This window comes from Staurois parvus, unplaced genomic scaffold (genome assembly GCF_062004578.1).
Source record: "Staurois parvus isolate SC_StPar_1 unplaced genomic scaffold, SC_StPar_1.0 ptg000173l, whole genome shotgun sequence".
NCBI classification, from domain to species: Eukaryota; Metazoa; Chordata; class Amphibia; order Anura; family Ranidae; genus Staurois; species Staurois parvus.
The window spans coordinates 2,786,234-2,805,350 of NW_028317969.1; the positions used below are offsets into that span (position 1 = coordinate 2,786,234).

The following is a 19,117-nucleotide window of genomic DNA, read 5'->3' on the forward strand; positions in this document are numbered from 1 at the left end:
TCAGTGCCAGTCAGTGCTGCCTATCAGTTCCCGTCAGTGCTGCCTATCAGTGCCAGTTAGTGCCACCTAACAGTGCCAGTCAGTGCCACCTATCAGTGCCATATATGAGTGCTGCCTTTCAGTGCCCATCAGTGATGCCTGTTAAAGCCCATCAGTGCCACCTACCAATGCTTCCTCATTAGTGCCCAACAGTGCCACCTATCAGTGTCCATCAGTGCAGCCTATCAGTGCCCATCACTACAGCCTCATTAGCGCACATCAGTTAAGGAGAAAAATCACGTATTTACAAAATTTTATTAAAAAAAACTAAGAAAAAACTTTTTTTTTTTTTCAAAATTTTCTGTGGTTTATGGTTTGTTTAAGAAAAAATAAAAAACCCAGAGTTGATTAAATACCATCAAAAGAAAGCTCTATCTGTCACAAAAAATGATAAAAATTTCATAGGGGTACAGTGTTGCATGACCGCGCAATTGTCATTCAAAGTGAAACAGCGCTGAAAGCTGGAAATTGGCCTGGACAGGAAGGGGGTATAAGTGCCCTGTAGGCGAGGGGTTAAAGTGGAACTAAAGTTGAAAAATCGAAAATTGCAAACAGACAGGCTGTTAAAGCAGAAGACAGACAGTTGGAACTAAGGTAAGTATTTTTGCCTTTAGGTCCACTTTAAGGGGTCGTTCACACCACTGTGTTAGAAAACAAACATACATTTTCCTCAATGCCCATAATATGTTTTTAGCGAGTTTCAATGTGTCGAGTGATTTAGAGATGGATTCTACCACTCTTACCCTAATGCTTGCCATTATGGCTTGGAAATAGATGCATTACAAGCAACACTGGAGATGTTGGGTCCAGTACATGGGTGTGGTCATCATCCCCAATTTTCTTAGTTGATCAACCATACTCAACTAAGGGCTCCTTCAGTCGCTGATCGACTTCCCATCCCATGCATAGTTCTGGTAGCAAACACCATTTTCCAAAAGCAGAAGAATGACACCAATGATCCTTATAGCTTTCTGTAAGAGTGGCATTCTAACCACCGCTATGATGGTGGCATTCTTTCTTATAATCATCAATATAAAGAGAGGGCAGCACAGTGGCTAAATGGTTAGCACTTCCACCTGGCAGTACTAGGGTCGTTGGTTCAAATTCCCAACCCCGGCACCTCCTACCTGGAGTTTGCATGTTCTCCCTGTGCCTGCATGGGTACTCTGGCTTCCGCCCACACTCCAAAGACATGTTGGTAGGTTAATTGGCTCCTGTCTAAATTGGCCCTAGTATGTGTATCTATGGGCAGCACAGTGGCTTAGTGGTTAGCACTTCTGCCTTGCAGTAACTGGGTCATGGGTTCAATTCCCAACCATGGCACCTCCTGCATGGAGTTTGCATGTTCTCCTTGTGTTCGTGTGGGTTTCCTCCAGGTACTCCAGTTTCCTCCCACACTCCAAAGACATGCTGGTAGGTTAATTGGCTCTTGTCTAAATTGTCCTAGTTTCATCCTTGGCCACATGATTTCTCCTGCATGGTAGAGGTTGGGGAAAGACCTGGCAACCTACTCTGTAAAAATAATTGCTAAGAGAATTCAATGGAAAAAGTTGCTTATGAGTGACGGTCCATGCAGTTGCCAAGGGTTGGATACGACTGAATGGATAGATAGATGTGTATGTATGAATGGGCATTAGGGACCTTAGATTGTACACCCCTTGAGGGTTAGGGACTGATGTGAATGTACAATATATATGTAAAGCGCTGCGTAAATTGACGGCGCTATATAAGTACCTGAAATAAATAAACAAAGGGCATTTTCCCCATTGACCTCCCATGAATTGGATTTAGTTTGGGTACCCCAAGACCTGAACATCATTTTTTGGGGTTCTGTTTGAGTGAAAGGGTTGAGAAAGATTGCCTTTAGATAGCAAATACATGGCTAGGTATTAGGTTAGTAATCTCCGATATGAATCAGGACAGTCAAAGCATTCAATGACAGCAGTGAAAAGCACAGCAAAGGATTAGAGACGCTCCAAGGTTTAGATGGGTTTTATGTCTCCAACAATCAAGGCTTCCCTTTATAATCAGCTGCAGAACAATCCCCTCTATAAATATATTAAAGAGCTTCATTCATTTCTGTGTTCTGTAGTGATGATGACCATTTTCAGAAATGTATCTTTTTTTTTCTTCCTTTGATAATATCGTGGAATATCAGCATTTAGTAATCGGTTTTATTACAGGCAATACAGGACAGCATGCTGGGTATGTTTTATTACAGAAGCTGCTTTGCTTGTATAGGTTAGTGGCTGTGCTGGGGGCAGTCTCTTGCTGATATTAAATGAAAAATAAAATCATTAGAATGAATCCTGCCATTGGCAGAGGGGCTGGGATTACTGATACCTCCCATACCCCACCAGTGGGAAGGGAGTGCATTCTGTTCCCACTAGTGGTGCACCGAAATGAGAATTCTGGACCGAAACTGAAAATTAAGGATGCACTTGGCTGAATACTGAAATGGACAGTTTTTAAGAAAAAAAAATAGATTTTTTTTTTTTGTTTACAAACGGTTTTATTGTATATGAGTAGACTGTAAAACAACAGTACATTTTCAAGTGATACTTTCAGCAAAAACAAGACACTTTTGAAAAGTACAATACAGAAAAGTATATTAACATAAAAAAGAAAAGAAATAGAAAAGAGTAAATTACGAGTACATGAAATGCGTAAATGATAAGGAAAGCTGAGTGATACATCTGTCAACAGTATACAGTGGGGCAAGAAAGTATTTAGTCAGCCGCCAATTGTGCAAGTTCTCCCACTTAAAAAGATGAGAGAGGCCTGTAATTGGCATCATAGGTAGACCTCAACTATGAGAGACAAAATGAGAAAAAAAAATCCAGACAATCACATTGGCCGATTTGGAAAGAATTTATTTGCAAATTATGGTGGAAAATAAGTATTTGGTCACCTACAAACAAGCAAGATTTCTGGCTCTCACAGACCTGTACCTTCTTCTTTAAGAGGCTCCTCTGTCCTGCACTCATTACCTGTATCAATGGCACCTGTTTGAACTTGTTATCAGTATAAAAGACACCTGTCCACAACCTCAAACAGTCACACTCCAAACTCCACTATGGTGAAGACCAAAGAGCTGTCGAAGGACAGCAGAAACAAAATTGTAGACCTGCACCAGGCTGGGAAGACTGAATCTGCAATAGGCAAGCAGCTTGGTGTGAACAAATCAACTGTGGGAGCAATAATTAGAAAATGGAAGACATACAAGACCACTGATAATCTCCCTCGTTCTGGGGCTTCACGCAAGATCTCACCCCGTGGGGTCAAAAAGATCACAAGAACGGTGAGCAAAAATCCCAGGACCACACGGGGGGACCTAGTGAATGACCTGCAGAGAGCTGGGACCAACGTAACAAAGGCTACCATCAGTAACACACTACGCCGCCAGGGACTCAGATCCTGCAGTGCCAGACGTGTCCCCCTGCTTAAGCCAGTACATGTCCGGGCCCGTCTGAAGTTTGCTAGAGAGCATTTGGATGATCCAGAAGAGGACTGGGAGAATGTCATATGGTCAGATGAAACCAAAATAGAACTGTTTGGTAGAAACACAACTCGTCGTGTTTGGAGGAGAGAGAATGCCGAGTTGCATCCAAAGAGCACCATACCTACTGTGAAGCATGGGGGTGGCAACATCATGCTTTGGGGCTGTTTCTCCGCAAAGGGACCAGGATGACTGATCCATGTACAGGACAGAATGATTGGGGCCATGTATCGTGAGATTTTGAGTGCAAACCTCCTTCCATCAGCAAGGGTATTGAAGATGAAACGTGGCTGGGTCTTCCAACATGACAATGATCCCAAACATACCGCCCGGGCAACGAAGGAGTGGCTTCGTAAGAAGCATTTCAAGGTCCTGGAGTGTCCTAGCCAGTCTCCAGATCTCAACCCCATAGAAAACCTTTGACGGGGAGTTGAAAGTCCGTGTTGCCCAGCGACAGCCCCAAAACATCACTGCTCTAGAGGAGATCTGCATGGAGGAATGGGCCAACATACCAGCAACAGTGTGTGCCAACCTTGTGAAGACTTACAGGAAACGTTTGACCTCTGTCATTGCCAACAAAGGATATATAACAAAGTATTGAGATGAACTTTTGATATTGACCAAATACTTATTTTCCACCATAATTTGCAAATAAATTCTTTCCAAATAAGCCAATGTGATTGTCTGGATTTTTTTTCTCATTTTGTCTCTCATAGTTGAGGTCTACCTATGATGCCAATTACAGGCCTCTCTCATCTTTTTAAGTGGGAGAACTTGCACAATTGGTGGCTGACTAAATACTTTTTTGCCCCACTGTATGTCAGTCAATTTTCACTGAGAATGTTGTTAATCATGCAATAAATGTCTACAATCTCTCCATGACTCCCATTTTTTATCATATAAGTGCATCTTATCCAGTAGGGTATAACGAATGCGTTCCATGAGCATTACGGCATCAATTCTGTGTAAAACGGAGGCTAAGGGTACAGCATTGGACCTCCAATGTAAGGCAATAGAACATAAAGTGGCAATACATATAGTATGTATCAATCTCAGATTGACAACAGAGACCCCTGGGATATGGGCCCCCAATAGACAGGTCTGTATGGACAATCGTATCGGGTACCCGACAGTGAGGTAGCCACCTCAGATATCTTGCACCAAATCAAAGATATGGTCGAGCAGTCCCAGAATATATGTACCAAAGTACCTGTGAGGCCACAGCCCCGGAAACATAAGGGGGACGTTTGTGGAAACAATACATGTAGTCTTGATGGGGTATAATACCATCTGGTTAAACCTTAAGGGCCGTCTCACGAACAGAAAGAGATCTAGAACTCTTGCATATGTTATCCACCATGGAATCCCAATCCTCATCTGAAAAAGTGATACCAAAAAATAGATTTTTTAATATATAATTATATTGTATTTAACTTCTTAATTAATATCATAAACTTAAATGAATATGAATCTAAAAAATACAAACTAGTAAAGTAAAATAGCTTTTATTGAAAGTAACACACAGAATTTTGGACAGAAAATAAAGTGAAATATATCTAAACTTGAAAACTTAAATAGAGGTATTTTTTGCATTGAAGTCAATGGGGGGGGGGGGGGGGGTGACTTTTGTGCATTGAAGTCAATAGGGCACAATTTTGTATTGAAGTCAACGGCACACAACTTTGCATTGAAGACAATAGGGGTCGTTTTTGCATTGAAGTCAACGGGATGCAATTTTGCATTGAAGTCAAAGGGACATGATTTTGCATTGAAGTCAAAGGGATGTTATTATTATTATTATACAGTATTATTAAAGCGCCAATGGTTTGCTCAGCGCTGTACATTACAAAGGGGGACAGAACATGTGACAGAACAATACCAATACAATGCAAAACATGAGGGGATCGAGTGTTATTTTGCATTGAAGTAAATAGGACGCGATTTTACATTAAAGTCAATAAGACGCGATTTTGCTTTGAAGGCATTGGGACACGATTTTGCATTGAAGTCAATTATAATTATCGGCACTTTTTTTTTCTGTCGACAAAATGTCAATAACTCTATTTTTTGGCCGTAATTTTTGACGGCTGATATACTGGTACATCACTACTTTCCAGCAGTGGTCAGAAAAGTATGAGATACACCCAGGGGCATTTAACCCGCCCCTCAATCCCACGATTGAACCTCCCGATAAAATGTATTGACGCTAAACCAGCCAGGATTAGCGTTTTCTCTAAATTGATTTAGCCACAAAATTAACGATTTTGCTTCTAATTTTTTCAATGGTTTTAAACCCAGCAGCAAACATTATTGTAGCTTACTGATTCTTAGATGTGGTGGCTGCAGTTGTTTTTTTTGTTAGGCTTGTTTTCCGTTATTTCCACCTAGCGATCCTGCCAGTAACTCTGTTATTGCAGTTAGTGGGTTGAGACAAACCATTGGACACTGGCAGGGGTGCTGACAAAGATCAGCTTTTATTTATTTCTGTAAAACATTTATCCCCAAACAAACAAAATTGTTTGCTGTAACTGCTATAAGGTGAGAGCTGGAGTTTGGCTTCAATTCATTAGTGTATTTAAATCTGCTAGTACATCTAACACTTCCCTCCCCCCAGACTGACAATGCGACTGTCCAAAAGTGCCCCCTGTGCTCCTTCATCCAGAGTGGGGGCACTCAAAGGCCCTGTTCACATTAGGCGATTTGGAATGAGATTGGTCAGCTTGGTCAGATTGGATTCTGATGTTGAAGTCCTCCTGGAATTCAGCTGACCGTTTCAGTTTGAAGCTTAAGTTTAATCTGCTTACATTTTGCCTTCCATGGCTCCCCCTTCCCTCCTCATCAACATTTTAATTAAAATTTTAAATATAACTATTCTGTTTTTTGCGTAACATATTTTGGACCCAGTAGGGTCATCACTGGGTCTCTATGCTTCTCTATGTGATGTAGTCAGATCATGGCTGGTGAGAGGGGCTGGCAGGAAGCTGTAAATAGCTTTCTGAAAGCATCACATAATCTTGTCCCAGTACTCCTCTCAAGAGCCCATGATGCAAGCAGTGGGCTGGCTATTTAGAATAGGTATCCAAGTATCAGAATTATTAGATGGGTGTATGTCAGTCTGGAGGAGTGGGAGTTCCTAGGCAGGCTGGATTTGTTGTCTCCACATGTGATGGTGAGCCTCCATAATTGAAAAAACTGAATTCCAATAAATTAAAGGGTGGGTACAGTCAGGCTGTAGAGGAAAGGGTTAGATCAGTGGACTCCAAACTGTGGGCTGGGCCTGATGTGGTCTCACTAATATAAGGCACAATTCCTCCCACTGACACCAACGATGGGGCCCTACTCCTCCCATTGACACCAGTGATGGCAGAACTCTTTCCACTGACAACAAGTGTGGGGCACTATTCCTCCCACTGACACCAACTGTGAGTTATTATTCCTTCCACTGGTACCAAAGATGGGACACTATTCCTTCCACTGACACCAACAATGGGGCACTATTCCCCACACTGACACTAACAGTGGGGCCCTATTCATTCCACTGATACCAACAATTGGGCCCTATGCCTTCCATTGACACCAACAATGGGGAGCTATTCCTTCCACTGACATCAACAGTGGACACTATTCCTCCCACTGACACCAATAATGGACAGCTATTCTTCCAGCTGACACCAACATTGGGACGTTATTCCTTGCACTGACACCAGCAAAGGGGCACTATTCCTTGCACTGACACCAACGATGGAACAGTATTCCATCCACTGACACCAACAATGACAGAACTCTTTCCACTGACAACAAGAATGGGGAACTATTCCTCCCACTGACACCAACTGTGAGTTTGTATGCCTGCCACTGACACCAATGATGGGGTACTTTTCCTTCCACTGACATCAACAATGGAGCACTATTCCTCCCACTAACACTAACAATGGGGCCCTATTCCTTCCACTTACACCAACGATGGGGAGCTATTGCTTCCACTGACATCAACATTGGGACACTATTCATCCCACTGACACCAATAATGGACAACTATTCTTCCAGCTGACACCAACTATAGGGCACTATTCCTTCCACTGACAGCAAGAATGGGGCACTATTCCTCCCACTGACACCAACTGTGAGTTAATATTCCTTCCACTGACACCAATGATGGGGCACTATTCCTCCCACTGACACCAACTGTGAGTTAATATGCCTTCTATTCCTCCCACTGACACCAATGATGTGGCACTATTCTTCGCACTGACACCAATGATGGGGCACTATTCCTCCAACTGACACCAATGATGGGGCACTATTCCTCCCACCGACAACTGTAGGTCACTATTCCTTCTACTGACACCAATGATGAGGCACTATTCCTCTCACTGACACCAACTGTGGGTCACTATTGCTTCCACTGACACCAATGATGGGGCACTATTCCTCCCACCAACCCCAACTGTGGGTCACTATTCCTTCCACTGACACCAATGATGAGGCACTATTCCTCTCACTGACACCCACGATAGGGTGCTATTGCTGACAATGACACCAACAATTGGGCACTTTTCCTCTTACTGCTGATCACAGCAGTGCTTTGTAATACTTTTACTCCCATTGACCACCAAACCTGAGACATTGTCCACTCCCTCCGATGCCGGGACATTTTCCACTCTCACTGACCACACTCCGGCCCCCCTAAAGTCTGAAGGACAGTAAACTGGCCCTTTATTTAGGAGGGAGGGAGGAATAATGCCCCACCATTGGTGTAGTGGGCGGAATAGTGCCCCATCATTGGTGTAGTGGGAGGAATAGTGCCCCATCATTGGTGTAGTGGGCGGAATAGTGCCCTGTCATTGGTGTACTGGGCAGAATAGTGCCCCATCATTGGTGTAGTGGGCGGAATAGTGCCCCATCATTGGTGTAGTGGGAAGAATAGTGCCCCGTCATTGGTGTGGTGGGAGGAATAGTGCCCCGTCATTGGTGTAGTGGAAGGAATCGTGCCCCATCATTGGTATTAGTGGGAGGAATAGTGCCCCATCATTGGTGTAGTGGAAGGAATAGTGCCTCATCATTGGTGTCAGTGAGAGGAATAGTGCCCCATCATTGGTATTAGTGGGAGGAATAGTGCCCCATCATTGGTGTAGTGGAAGGAATAGTGCCCTGTCATTGGTGTAGTGGGAAGAATAGTGCCCCGTCATTGGTGTAGTGGAAGGAATAGTGCCCCATCATTGGTATCAGTGGGAGGAATAGTGCCCCATCATTGGTGTAGTGGAAGGAATAGTGCCCCGTCATTGGTGTAGTGGAAGGAATAGTGCCCCATCATTGGTGTCAGTGGGAGGAATAGTGCCCCATCATTGGTATCAGTGGGAGGAATAGTGCCCCATCATTGGTGTAGTGGGAGGAATAGTGCCCCATCATTGGTGTAGTGGGAGGAATAGTGCCCCATCATTGGTATCAGTGGGAGGAATAGTGCCCCATCATTGGTATCAGTGGGAGGAATAGTGCCCCATCATTGGTGTAGTGGGAGGAATAGTGCCCCATCATTGGTATCAGTGGGAGGAATAGTGCCCCATCATTGATGTCAGTGGGAGGAATAGTGCCCCATCATTGGTGTCAGTGGGAGGAATAGTGCCCCATCATTGGTGTTAGTGAGAGGAATAGTGCTCCATTGTTGGTATTAGTGAGAGGAATAGTGCCCCATCATTGGTATCAGTGGAAGGAATAGTGCCCCATCATTGGTGTCAGTGGGTGGAATAGTGCCCTGTCATTGGTGTTGGTCGAAAGAATAGTGCCTCACCCCTAGTATCAGTGGAAGGAAGAGTGTTCAATTTTTGGTGTCAATGGAAGGAATGGTGCCTTATCATTGGTGTCAGTAAGAAGAATAGTGCCCTAAGGGCCGGATAAGGGCAAGCAAAGGGCCACATCTGCAGTTTGTAGATCCCTGGGCTAGATGATGCTGGACGTCCTCCAGCCAGGAAATGAGGTGGGCTCTGTCTGGCTGCAGCTTCTAATGAACTCTGTGAGAAGCTCACAGTGTGCAGTGAAATCAGAGTAAGGCGTTTCAGTCCAGGCGAGGAGCCGGTACAACTGTGCAGGACTGACGGGAAGTCTGGAGATCAGCCACAATGACTACCGCTAAAGCCTTGTTCTAATTGTGCCTCCTGTGCTCCTCTCCTTACAGATACTGAGCGAGCGTTGTCACTACTAGAGGATTACTGCAGCAAGCTCCAAAAGCCAAGTGAGAGGCCGCTACGCCTGGCCATCGAGAAGGTCATCTCTATGTTCAAAAGCAACTTATTCCAAGCATTGATAGGTAGGTACCTCCTATGTTCCTGATCATTACGTCACAGATATTCCCAACCCATTTCCATGGAAATGTCCAACTGCACTATAAAGTTTGTTTTATATTTTGTCTTCATGAATTTCAGTGTATGCAAATCCTAAGGCTCGCTCCCGCTATGCCAAGTTGACATTGCGATTTTTCATGCGATTCGGGGTGTCACAAAGGGCAGCTCGTTTATTTGAATGGGCTGACCTATGCTCTTTTACCACCCAAAAGAAGACCCCGCTCCTTTTCAAAGCTTCAGGCGAATTCTAAAGGCGTGGTTTGCTGCAATTGCTGTGCGATCCTGATGTTTGACGATCGCAGCAGAATCGCATTGTGTTTTGGGGTGCTGTGACGGGAGTCACTTTGGGTGGGGGGCCCATGGAACACAGTTCACTTTGGAGAGGTGGGGCGACCCCTGTCTCAGCTCCCCATATCCTTCCTATGTGTAAGTCACCCTGTGCCTGTTAGGGGTACAGGGTGATCTGTCCTGATATTGGGGTGGGGGGTTGTTGATTGTTTGATGTTATGTGGTTGCATCCCATTGTTCTATTGTGTGTCTAACTTGGGAGCAAATCATTATGGTATGTATGTGTTTGTGTCTTGGCTTGGTGGGGGGTGTTTCCGGCAGCCCTCCCTCCTGATGGGACTGTCTGCTGGTGTGTCTCTTGTTGCTGAGGGTAGATTGCCCCGCCCTGTGTCATTATGCAGGGAGGGGGGGGTTGTTCCCTTGAATGTATATATCTTGTATCAGTGTTAAAATAAATTAGTCTACTTCAAGACGGGTGTCGTCTAGTCTTGTATGGTCGGCTGTGGTGTCTGTGGTCGGTGTTCGGACGTGGAAGCGGTATTCTAACGTAAGTACCCAAGTGCAGTCGGGGTCCGGTTCCATTACAGGTGCCATTGAAGAGTTGCACTGCAATTGCCACAAAATTTGGAATTGCCCATGATTCCCAATCGCAAAGTGTGAATGAAGCCTAAGTTCAGATATCAAGCATTCCATCTTGCGATTTTAAAAAGCGCAGTTTACACGCATTTTTTGCATGTCGTGCATAGGGCAGCCCTTTCACTTCAGTGGTCTGCCCTATGAGCGTTTGTCACCCAAAAGAAGCTCCTGCTTAATATTAGGCTTGGGCGACAAAGTGTGATTTTTGATTTACATTTTGCCACGCGATCCTGACGCACACTTTAGGGGTGCGCTTATCGTTCATTTTGTTGCAATTAGGATTTGCGCTCAGAATCGCAGCAATTCTGCCCATGATTGTAAATCGCCTAATGTAAATGAAGCCTAGGGCTTGTCTCTTCTGAACCCCTTTCTCCTGGCAGTAAAAATGTGCCTAAAACTGCGTTTTGCATAACGTGTTCAGACTGGGCTCACACTAGTGCAGAACAATGCATGGAACTCACACACGAATCGCACCGCATCCCTGTGTGAATTACGTGCAATGTCTGCACGGTGCTATTTGAGCCATACATTTTGTATGGCTCAAATCGCATCCGCACCAAAAAATGTGCAGGACCCTTCTTTTTTACCCACACTTAAATCGCATCGCATGTGTGTTCTCACATTTCTGGCAATCGCATTACGTTTTGTGATTTGTTTCGGGCTGTCATTAATTTATCATTGACACCCGCACCAGATCACGTGAACGCCATGCGATTGCAATGCGGTGCGGGAAATTATTATTATTATTATTATACAGTATTTATAAAGCGCCAATAGTTCGCTCAGCGCTGTACATTACAAAGGGGGACAGAACAATACCAATACAATGCAAAACATGAGGGGATCGAAGGCCCTGCTCTTTGGAGCTTACAATCTAGGAGGGAGGGGGTGGCGGCACAGGAGGAGATAGCTGTGGGGGATGGAGTGCTAGGAAGAGTGGAGGAGGTCGGCAAGTTAGCAGGGGGTGGGGTAGGCTTCCCTGAAGAGATGGGTTTTCAGGGTGCGCCTAAAGGAGAGGAGAGTAGGTGATAATCTGATGGGTTGGGGCAGGGAGTTCCAGAGGATGGGTGACACCCTGGAGAAGTCCTGGAGGCGGGCATGGGAGGAGGAGACCAGGGAACTAGAGAGAAGGAGGTCTTGTGAGGAGCGGAGTGTGCGTGCTGGGCGGTACTTGGATATTAGGTCAGTGATGTAGTTCGGGACAGTATGGTGGACAGCTTTGTACGTCAGCGTTAGGATTTTGAATTTGATCCATTGCGCAATCGGAAGCCAGTGGAGGGATTGGCAGAGGGGGGTGGCGAAGACAGAGCGGTTGGAAAGGTGAATGAGTCTGGCAGCCGTATTCAGGATCGACTGAAGCGGGGATAGCCAGCGGCGAGGCAGGCCAGTGAGGAGGGAGTTGCAGTAGTTGAGTCGTGATATGATGAGGGAGTGGATGAGCTGTTTAGTGGTTTCTGGGGTTAGGAACGTGCGGATTTTGGCGATGTTGCGGAGGTGGAGTCTGCACGAGTTTGTTAAAGATTGGACTTGGGGCTGGAAGGATAGGTTGGAGTCCAGAATGACACCCAGTACTCTGGCCTGCAGGGCGGGTTTGATGGTAGCGTTGTTGGATGTGACGGAGAAATCAATGGGGGGTGGTGTCCGGGCTGGGGGGAAGATAAGAAACTCGGTTTTGGAGAGGTTCAATTTAAGGAAGTGGAGCGACATCCAGTCTGATATGTCGCTCAGTAGGTGTGTGATTCGGGCTGAGACCAAGGGGGTGAGGTGGGGGGTTGAGAGATAGATTTGTGTGTCGTCGGCATAGAGGTGGTAGTTGAAGCCGTGAGAGTGTATGAGTTGGCCAAGGAAGGAGGTATAGATGGAGAAGAGAAGGGGCCCGAGGACAGAGCCTTGAGGGACCCCAACAGAGAGGGGGAGTGAGGGGGAGGTGGTAGCATTATAGGTAACGCTGAAAGAGCGTTGTGACAGGTAGGATGAGAGCCAGGAGAGAGCAGAATCTCTGAGGCCGAGGGAGTGTAGTTTTTTGAGGAGGAGGGGGTGGTCGACTGTGTCGAAGGCCGCAGAGAGGTCAAGGAGTAGGAGCACTGAATAGTGGCCATTAGCTTTGGTGGTTAGCAGGTCGTTGGAGAGTTTGAGTAAGGCAGTTTCAGTGGAGTGTAGGGGACGGAAGCCGGACTGTAGGGGATCGAGGAGGTTGTTGTCGTTGAGGTGAGAGAATAGGCGGGTGTAGACTAGGCGCTCGAGGAGTTTAGATGTAAATGGGAGCAGGGAGATGGGTCTGAGGTTGTTCGGGTCATTGGGGTCCAGGGAGGGCTTTTTAAGTATGGGGGTGATGTGTGCATGTTTCAGAGGGGAGGGGAAAGTGCCTGAGGAGAGGGAGAGATTGAAGATGTGGGTGAGGGAGCGTAGGATGAAGGAGGAGGAAGGTCGTAGGAGTTGTGAGGGGATAGGGTCGAGGGGGCAGGTGGTGAGGTGGGCATCAGAGAGGATCTTGGAGACTTCCTCGATGGTAGTAAGGTCAAAGGTGCGGAGTGTGGGGGGAGCTTCAGTATGAGGAATGTAGGGTGGGGTGGAAGAGGAGGTCAGAGCAGTGGTGGGGCCGTGGAAGAGGGGTGATGAGGGGGTAGCTGAGTGAGGGTGAAGGGGGTTGGAGAGAGTTTGAGCAACGACGAAGTCCCTGCGGGTTATGTCGAGGGGGAGGGGGATAAGGGGGTAGCTGTGTGAGAGGAGACGGGTTGAGAGGGTGTGTGAGTTGCGGCAATGTCCTTGCGAATTGTGTCAATTTTGTTTTTGAAGTGATTGGCAATCTCAAGGGCAGTGAGTGAGGTGCTGGGTGGAGGTGGGGGTGGGGAGAGTAGAGAGTTGAAGGCAGAGAAGAGTCGGCGAGGATTGGAAGAGAGGGCCTTGATGAGGGTCAAGAAGTAGGCCTGTTTGGCAGCATGGAGGGAGGAGGTGTAGGTGCGGAAGGCAGATTTATAGCGGGTGAAGGCTTGTTGGGATTTGGTTTTGCGTCATAGTCGCTCCAGGGCACGACTTTGTCGTTTGAGGGAAATGCACAGGATTCGCAGAGTTTACCACACTGCATCAGTGTGAACCCAGTCTTAGGCGCATCAAGCTTTTGGATGTTCATTGATTCCATTTTCCAGATTAGTAATTTATTCTGGCCATCGAAATGAACACTCACATGCTAAACATGCCTAGTGTGTAGGCATGTTTAAGTGCGTTTAGGAGCGCCAGGTTTTTTTCTGCCAAAACATTCCTCTGCTGAATGCACACGTGTTTTTTTTTTCTGTCTTTAAACACCTCAAATGCCTATGTGCCCATATGGAAGAAAAATATATTTGAAATTATATTTAAAAAATATTCTTTCCAAATATATTGCCATATATTTGAAATGCTACAATTTTGGCCGTATTCAATATGTTTCAATAAATATATATATATATATACACTGCATGTTTAACCACTTGAGCCCCAGAGGATTTAACCTCCTTAATGACCAGGCCTTTTTTTGCTGTTTGGCGCTGCACTAATTCAAATGATAATTGCGCGGTCATGCAATGCTGTACCCAAACGAAATTTACGTCCTTTTTTTCACACAAATAGAGCTTTCTTTTGGTGGTATTTGATCACCTGTGTGCTTTTTATTTTTTGCGCTATAAACAAAAAAACCACAAAAATTTTGAAAAAAAACAATATTTTCTACTTTCAGCTATAAAAAATATATCGTAAACTCAAAGTTAGTCATAAATTTAAGCCAAAATGTATTCTGCTACATGTTTTTGGTAAAAAAAATCCCAATAAGTGTATTGATTGCTTTGTGTGAAAGTTATAGCGTCTACAAACTATGGTATAGATACTGTAATTTATGCCTTTCTTTGATATACAGCGCTGCACTAACTGAAATGATAATTGCGCGGTCATGCAATGCTGCATCCAAACGAAAATTACGTCCTTTTTTTCACACAAATAGAGCTTTCTTTTGGTGGTATTTGATCACCTGTGCGCTTTTTATTTTTTGCGCTATAAACAAAAAAACCACAAAAATTTTGAAAAAAAACAATATTTTCTACTTTCAGCTATAAAAAATATATCGTAAACTCAAAGTTAGTCATAAATTTAAGCCAAAATGTATTCTGCTACATGTTTTTGGTAAAAAAAATCCCGTGCATTAGCGGGCAAACTGGCGCTATCTAGGAGGGGCGCTAACACTATCGGAAGTCACCAGTGACACTAATACAGTGATCAGTAAAAATCTGTTCACTGTAATCAATGACACTGGTGACAGGGCAGTGAAGGGGTTAACTGGGGGGGGGGGGAGGGGGGCGATCAAGGGGTTAAATGGGATTTCTGGTGCACTAGCGGGCAAACTGGCACTATCTGGGAGGGGCGCTAACACTATCGGAAGTCGCCAGCGACACTGATACAGTGATCAGTAAAAATTGGTTCACTGATCAGTGACACTGGTGACAGGGTAGTGAAGGGGTTAACTGGAGGGGGGGGGGGTGATCAAGGGGTTAAACGTGATTACTGGTCTACTGGCGGGCAATCTGGTGCTATCTGGGAGGGGCGCTAACACTATCGGAAGTCGCCAGCGACACTGATACAGTGATCAGTAAAAATCGGTTCACTGATCAGTGACACTGGTGACAGGGCAGTGAATGGGTTAACTGGGGGGGAGAGATTAAGGGGTTAAATGGGATTACTGGTGTACTAGCGGGCAATCTGGCGCTATCTGGGAGGGGCGCTAACACTATCGGAAGTCGCCAGCGACACTGATACAGTGATCAGTAAAAATTGGTTCACTGATCAGTGACACTGGTGACAGGGCAGTGAAGGGGTTAACTGGGGGGGGGGCGCGATCAAGGGGTTAAACGGGATTACTGGTGTACTGGCGGGCAAGCTGGCGCTATCTGGGAGGGGCGCTAACTCTATCGGAAGTTGCCAGCGACACTGATACAGTGATCAGTAAAAATTGGTTCACTGATCAGTGACACTGGTGACAGGGCAGTGCAGGGGTTAACTGGGGGGGGGGGGGCGATCAAGGGGTTAAACGGGATTACTGGTGTACTGGCGGGCAAACTGGCGCTATCTGGGAGGGGTGCTAACTCTATCGGAAGTCGCCAGCGACACTGATACAGTGATCAGTAAAAATTGGTTCACTGATCAGTGACACTGGTGACAGGGCAGTGAAGGGGTTAACTGGAGGGGGGGGGTGATCAAGGGGTTAAACGGGATTACTGGTGTACTGGCGGGCAGTCTGGCGCTATCTGGGAGGGGCGCTAACTCTATCGGAAGTCGCCAGCGACACTGATACAGTGATCAGTAAAAATTGGTTCACTGATCAGTGACACTGGTGACAGGGCAGTGCAGGGGTTAACTGGGGGGGGGGGGGCGATCAAGGGGTTAAATGGGATTACTGGTGTACTGGCGGGCAAACTGGCGCTATCTGGGAGGGGTGCTAACTCTATCGGAAGTCGCCAGCGACACTGATACAGTGATCAGTAAAAATTGGTTCACTGATCAGTGACACTGGTGACAGGGCAGTGAAGGGGTTAACTGGAGGGGGGGTGATCAAGGGGTTAAACGGGATTACTGGTGTACTGGCGGGCAGTCTGGCGCTATCTGGGAGGGGCGCTAACTCTATCGGAAGTCGCCAGCGACACTGATACAGTGATCAGTAAAAATTGGTTCACTGATCAGTGACACTGGGTGACAGGGCAGTGAAGGGGTTAACTGGAGGGGGGGGGCGATCAAGGGGTTAAACGGGATTACTGGTGTACTGGCGGGCAATCTGGCGCTATCTGGGAGGGGCGCTAACTCTATCGGAAGTCGCCAGCGACACTGATCAGTAAAAATCGCTTCACTGATCAGTAACACTGGTGACAGGGCAGTGAAGGGTTAACTGGAGGGGGGGGGCGATCAGGGGGTTAAATGTGTCCTAGAGTGTTCTAACTGTAGTGTAGTGCTTGTGTACTCACTTTTTGGATGTCTTCTTCTCTGTCTGGAACGGAATGTGTCCAGGCAGAGAAGAATGACATCATATCCTGCCCTGTGTATGTCAACACAGGACAGGATAGGACAGGGACCGATCATGTGATTTCAGCCAGAAATCACTGGCTGAAATCTAATGATTGATCCCTCCTGGATCAAATAGTGTCACCCGCGGGTCGGCGGGAGCGCGCGCGCGCGCCCCCTGCCGGCGAAAGTGTCGGGAGCGCGGAACCCGTTTTAAAACGTGGTTTTCGCTCCACTGCTGCCCTGCACACGTATATACACAGTGGCAGGGCGGCAAGCGGTTAAATGCATTTTTATTACAAAATATATGAAAAATATTTTTAAAAATATATTTCAAATATACTGTATGTCTTTAAAAATACAAATCTACATTTTTGGAATGCATTTCCAAATATATGTAACAATATATGTTAAAATGATTTTCTTATATGTTAAAAAAATCTGAAGAATATATTTAAAAAATATATATTTTTAAAAATATATATTTTTAAAATATATTCTTCAAATTTTTTTTAACATATAAAAAATAAATTTTGACATCTTTTTACATTTGTAAATGCATTCTAAAAATGTAGATTTGTATTTTTAAAGACATACAGTATATTTGAAATGTATTTTTAAAAATATTTTTCAGATATTTTGTAATAAAAATGCACTTCAACATGCAGTGTATATGTATATATATATATTTATTGAAATATATTTTTAAATATATTGAATTTGGCCAAAATTTTAGCATTTCAAATATATGGCAAAATATTTGGGAAGAATATTTTTAAAATATATTTCAAATATATTTTTCTTCCATGTGGGTGTGCAAGGCTAACATAGAGGGATGTTTAGAGGCAGAAACCCCCCCATCAATCGCCCTTAAGTGGAATTTTTTGACGCCCAGTGTGCCTAAGGCCCTACAATGAACTTCTATTATTTTCTCGTTTTTTGGCTGTTCAATATACCATTGTAGGCATTTGTTATACCTGCTTGATACGTTGATACAAATATCTGTTGATCCTGCCAGAAATCTTGTGAGCTGATCTCTTCCTGTGTTATATTCTTATCTGTTACTCCCAGCTCTCTTAGTGGACTACAAAAAAAAAAAAAACTCCTCTCCACGTTATGGAGAAGTGTAGAAAGGGAGGTGTTCTGTAGTCATGTCCTTGTGTGAGAACGCTGCTCCTCCATTTGTGTACGTTGTCACCTAAGCACAGAAAGTGTGTTTCTGATAGTGACCAGTCATCTGTCATAGTATTACACAGTATTACATTTTTTTTTGTTCTTGGGTTCAGATACATTTGAAAATGTTGTTCTTATTAGACTTCTTTAATAAGGCATTGAAAACCATCATAATCTATAGCAACCAATCAGAAACTACTGAGACTACTGTCATGACGTCTACTGATATGACTTGTAAACTACTTAATGATTGATTCCTATTGAATCTTGTTCTGTTCCACCCCGCTGTGCTGGGGCTTACATGAAGCTAATATAAAGGTGGGGTTCAGGTTACATAGTTACATAGTAACATAGTTAGTCTGGCTGAAAAAGACAAAAGTCCATCCAGTTCAACCATAAAAAAAAAAAAGTTATAAATCCTACACCCACAGTTGATGCAGAGGAAGGCAATAAAACCCAGCAAAGCATGTTTCAATTTGCTCCTACTGGGAAAAAATTCCTTCCTGATCCTCTGAGAGGCAATCAGATATTCCCTGGATCAGCTTTACCTATAAATGTTAGCATCCAGTTCAGGGGCGGACTGACAACTCATGGGGCCCCTGGGCAATAGGGGATCATGGGGCCCCTGTGTCCTTACCCAGACCCAAACCACACCCAAAAAAGCCTATGAAAGGTACTAGGGGCATCTCATGGGGCCCCCTACTGACCCTGGGCCCTCGGGCAGTGCCCGAGTGCACGAATGGTCAGTCTGCCCCTGATCTAGTTATATTCTGTGTATCTAAGAAAGAATCCAGGACTTTTTTTTTAAAGCAATCCACTGAGCTGGCCAGAACCAACTCTTGAGGGAGTCTATTCCACATTTTCACAGCTTTCAGGTTAGCCCTGGCTCACACTGCTGCTGCTACTTATCCTGCACTCATAAAGTTGCATGACAGGTAAAAACACATTCATTTCAATGGGTGACGTCTTAATAAATGCAACTCAAGTCGCAGCGCTAAAAAAAAAAAAAATTCTGCACTGCTTTTCTGCAACTTGAGTGCCGTAGATGGCAATGTAAAATCACAAAAGTTGCAAGGAAGTTGAAAGTCGAAAGTCGAAATTACATGAAGAGATCAGTGGACTTTTA

The 19,117-nt window shown here is 45.0% G+C and overlaps 1 protein-coding gene across 2 annotated transcripts in view; it reads left to right on the top strand.

Moving 5' to 3' along the window:
- The window catches only part of DLG2 (discs large MAGUK scaffold protein 2), a 2,035,798-nt gene that overhangs the window by 33,883 nt on the left and 1,982,798 nt on the right, over nucleotides 1-19,117 (top strand). For both annotated transcript variants that reach the window (XM_089676759.1, XM_089676760.1), the window contains exon 2: nucleotides 9,711-9,842. In XM_089676759.1, coding sequence (XP_089532885.1) covers nucleotides 9,711-9,842 — 132 coding nt within the window. The remainder of the gene's footprint in view (nucleotides 1-9,710; nucleotides 9,843-19,117) is intronic.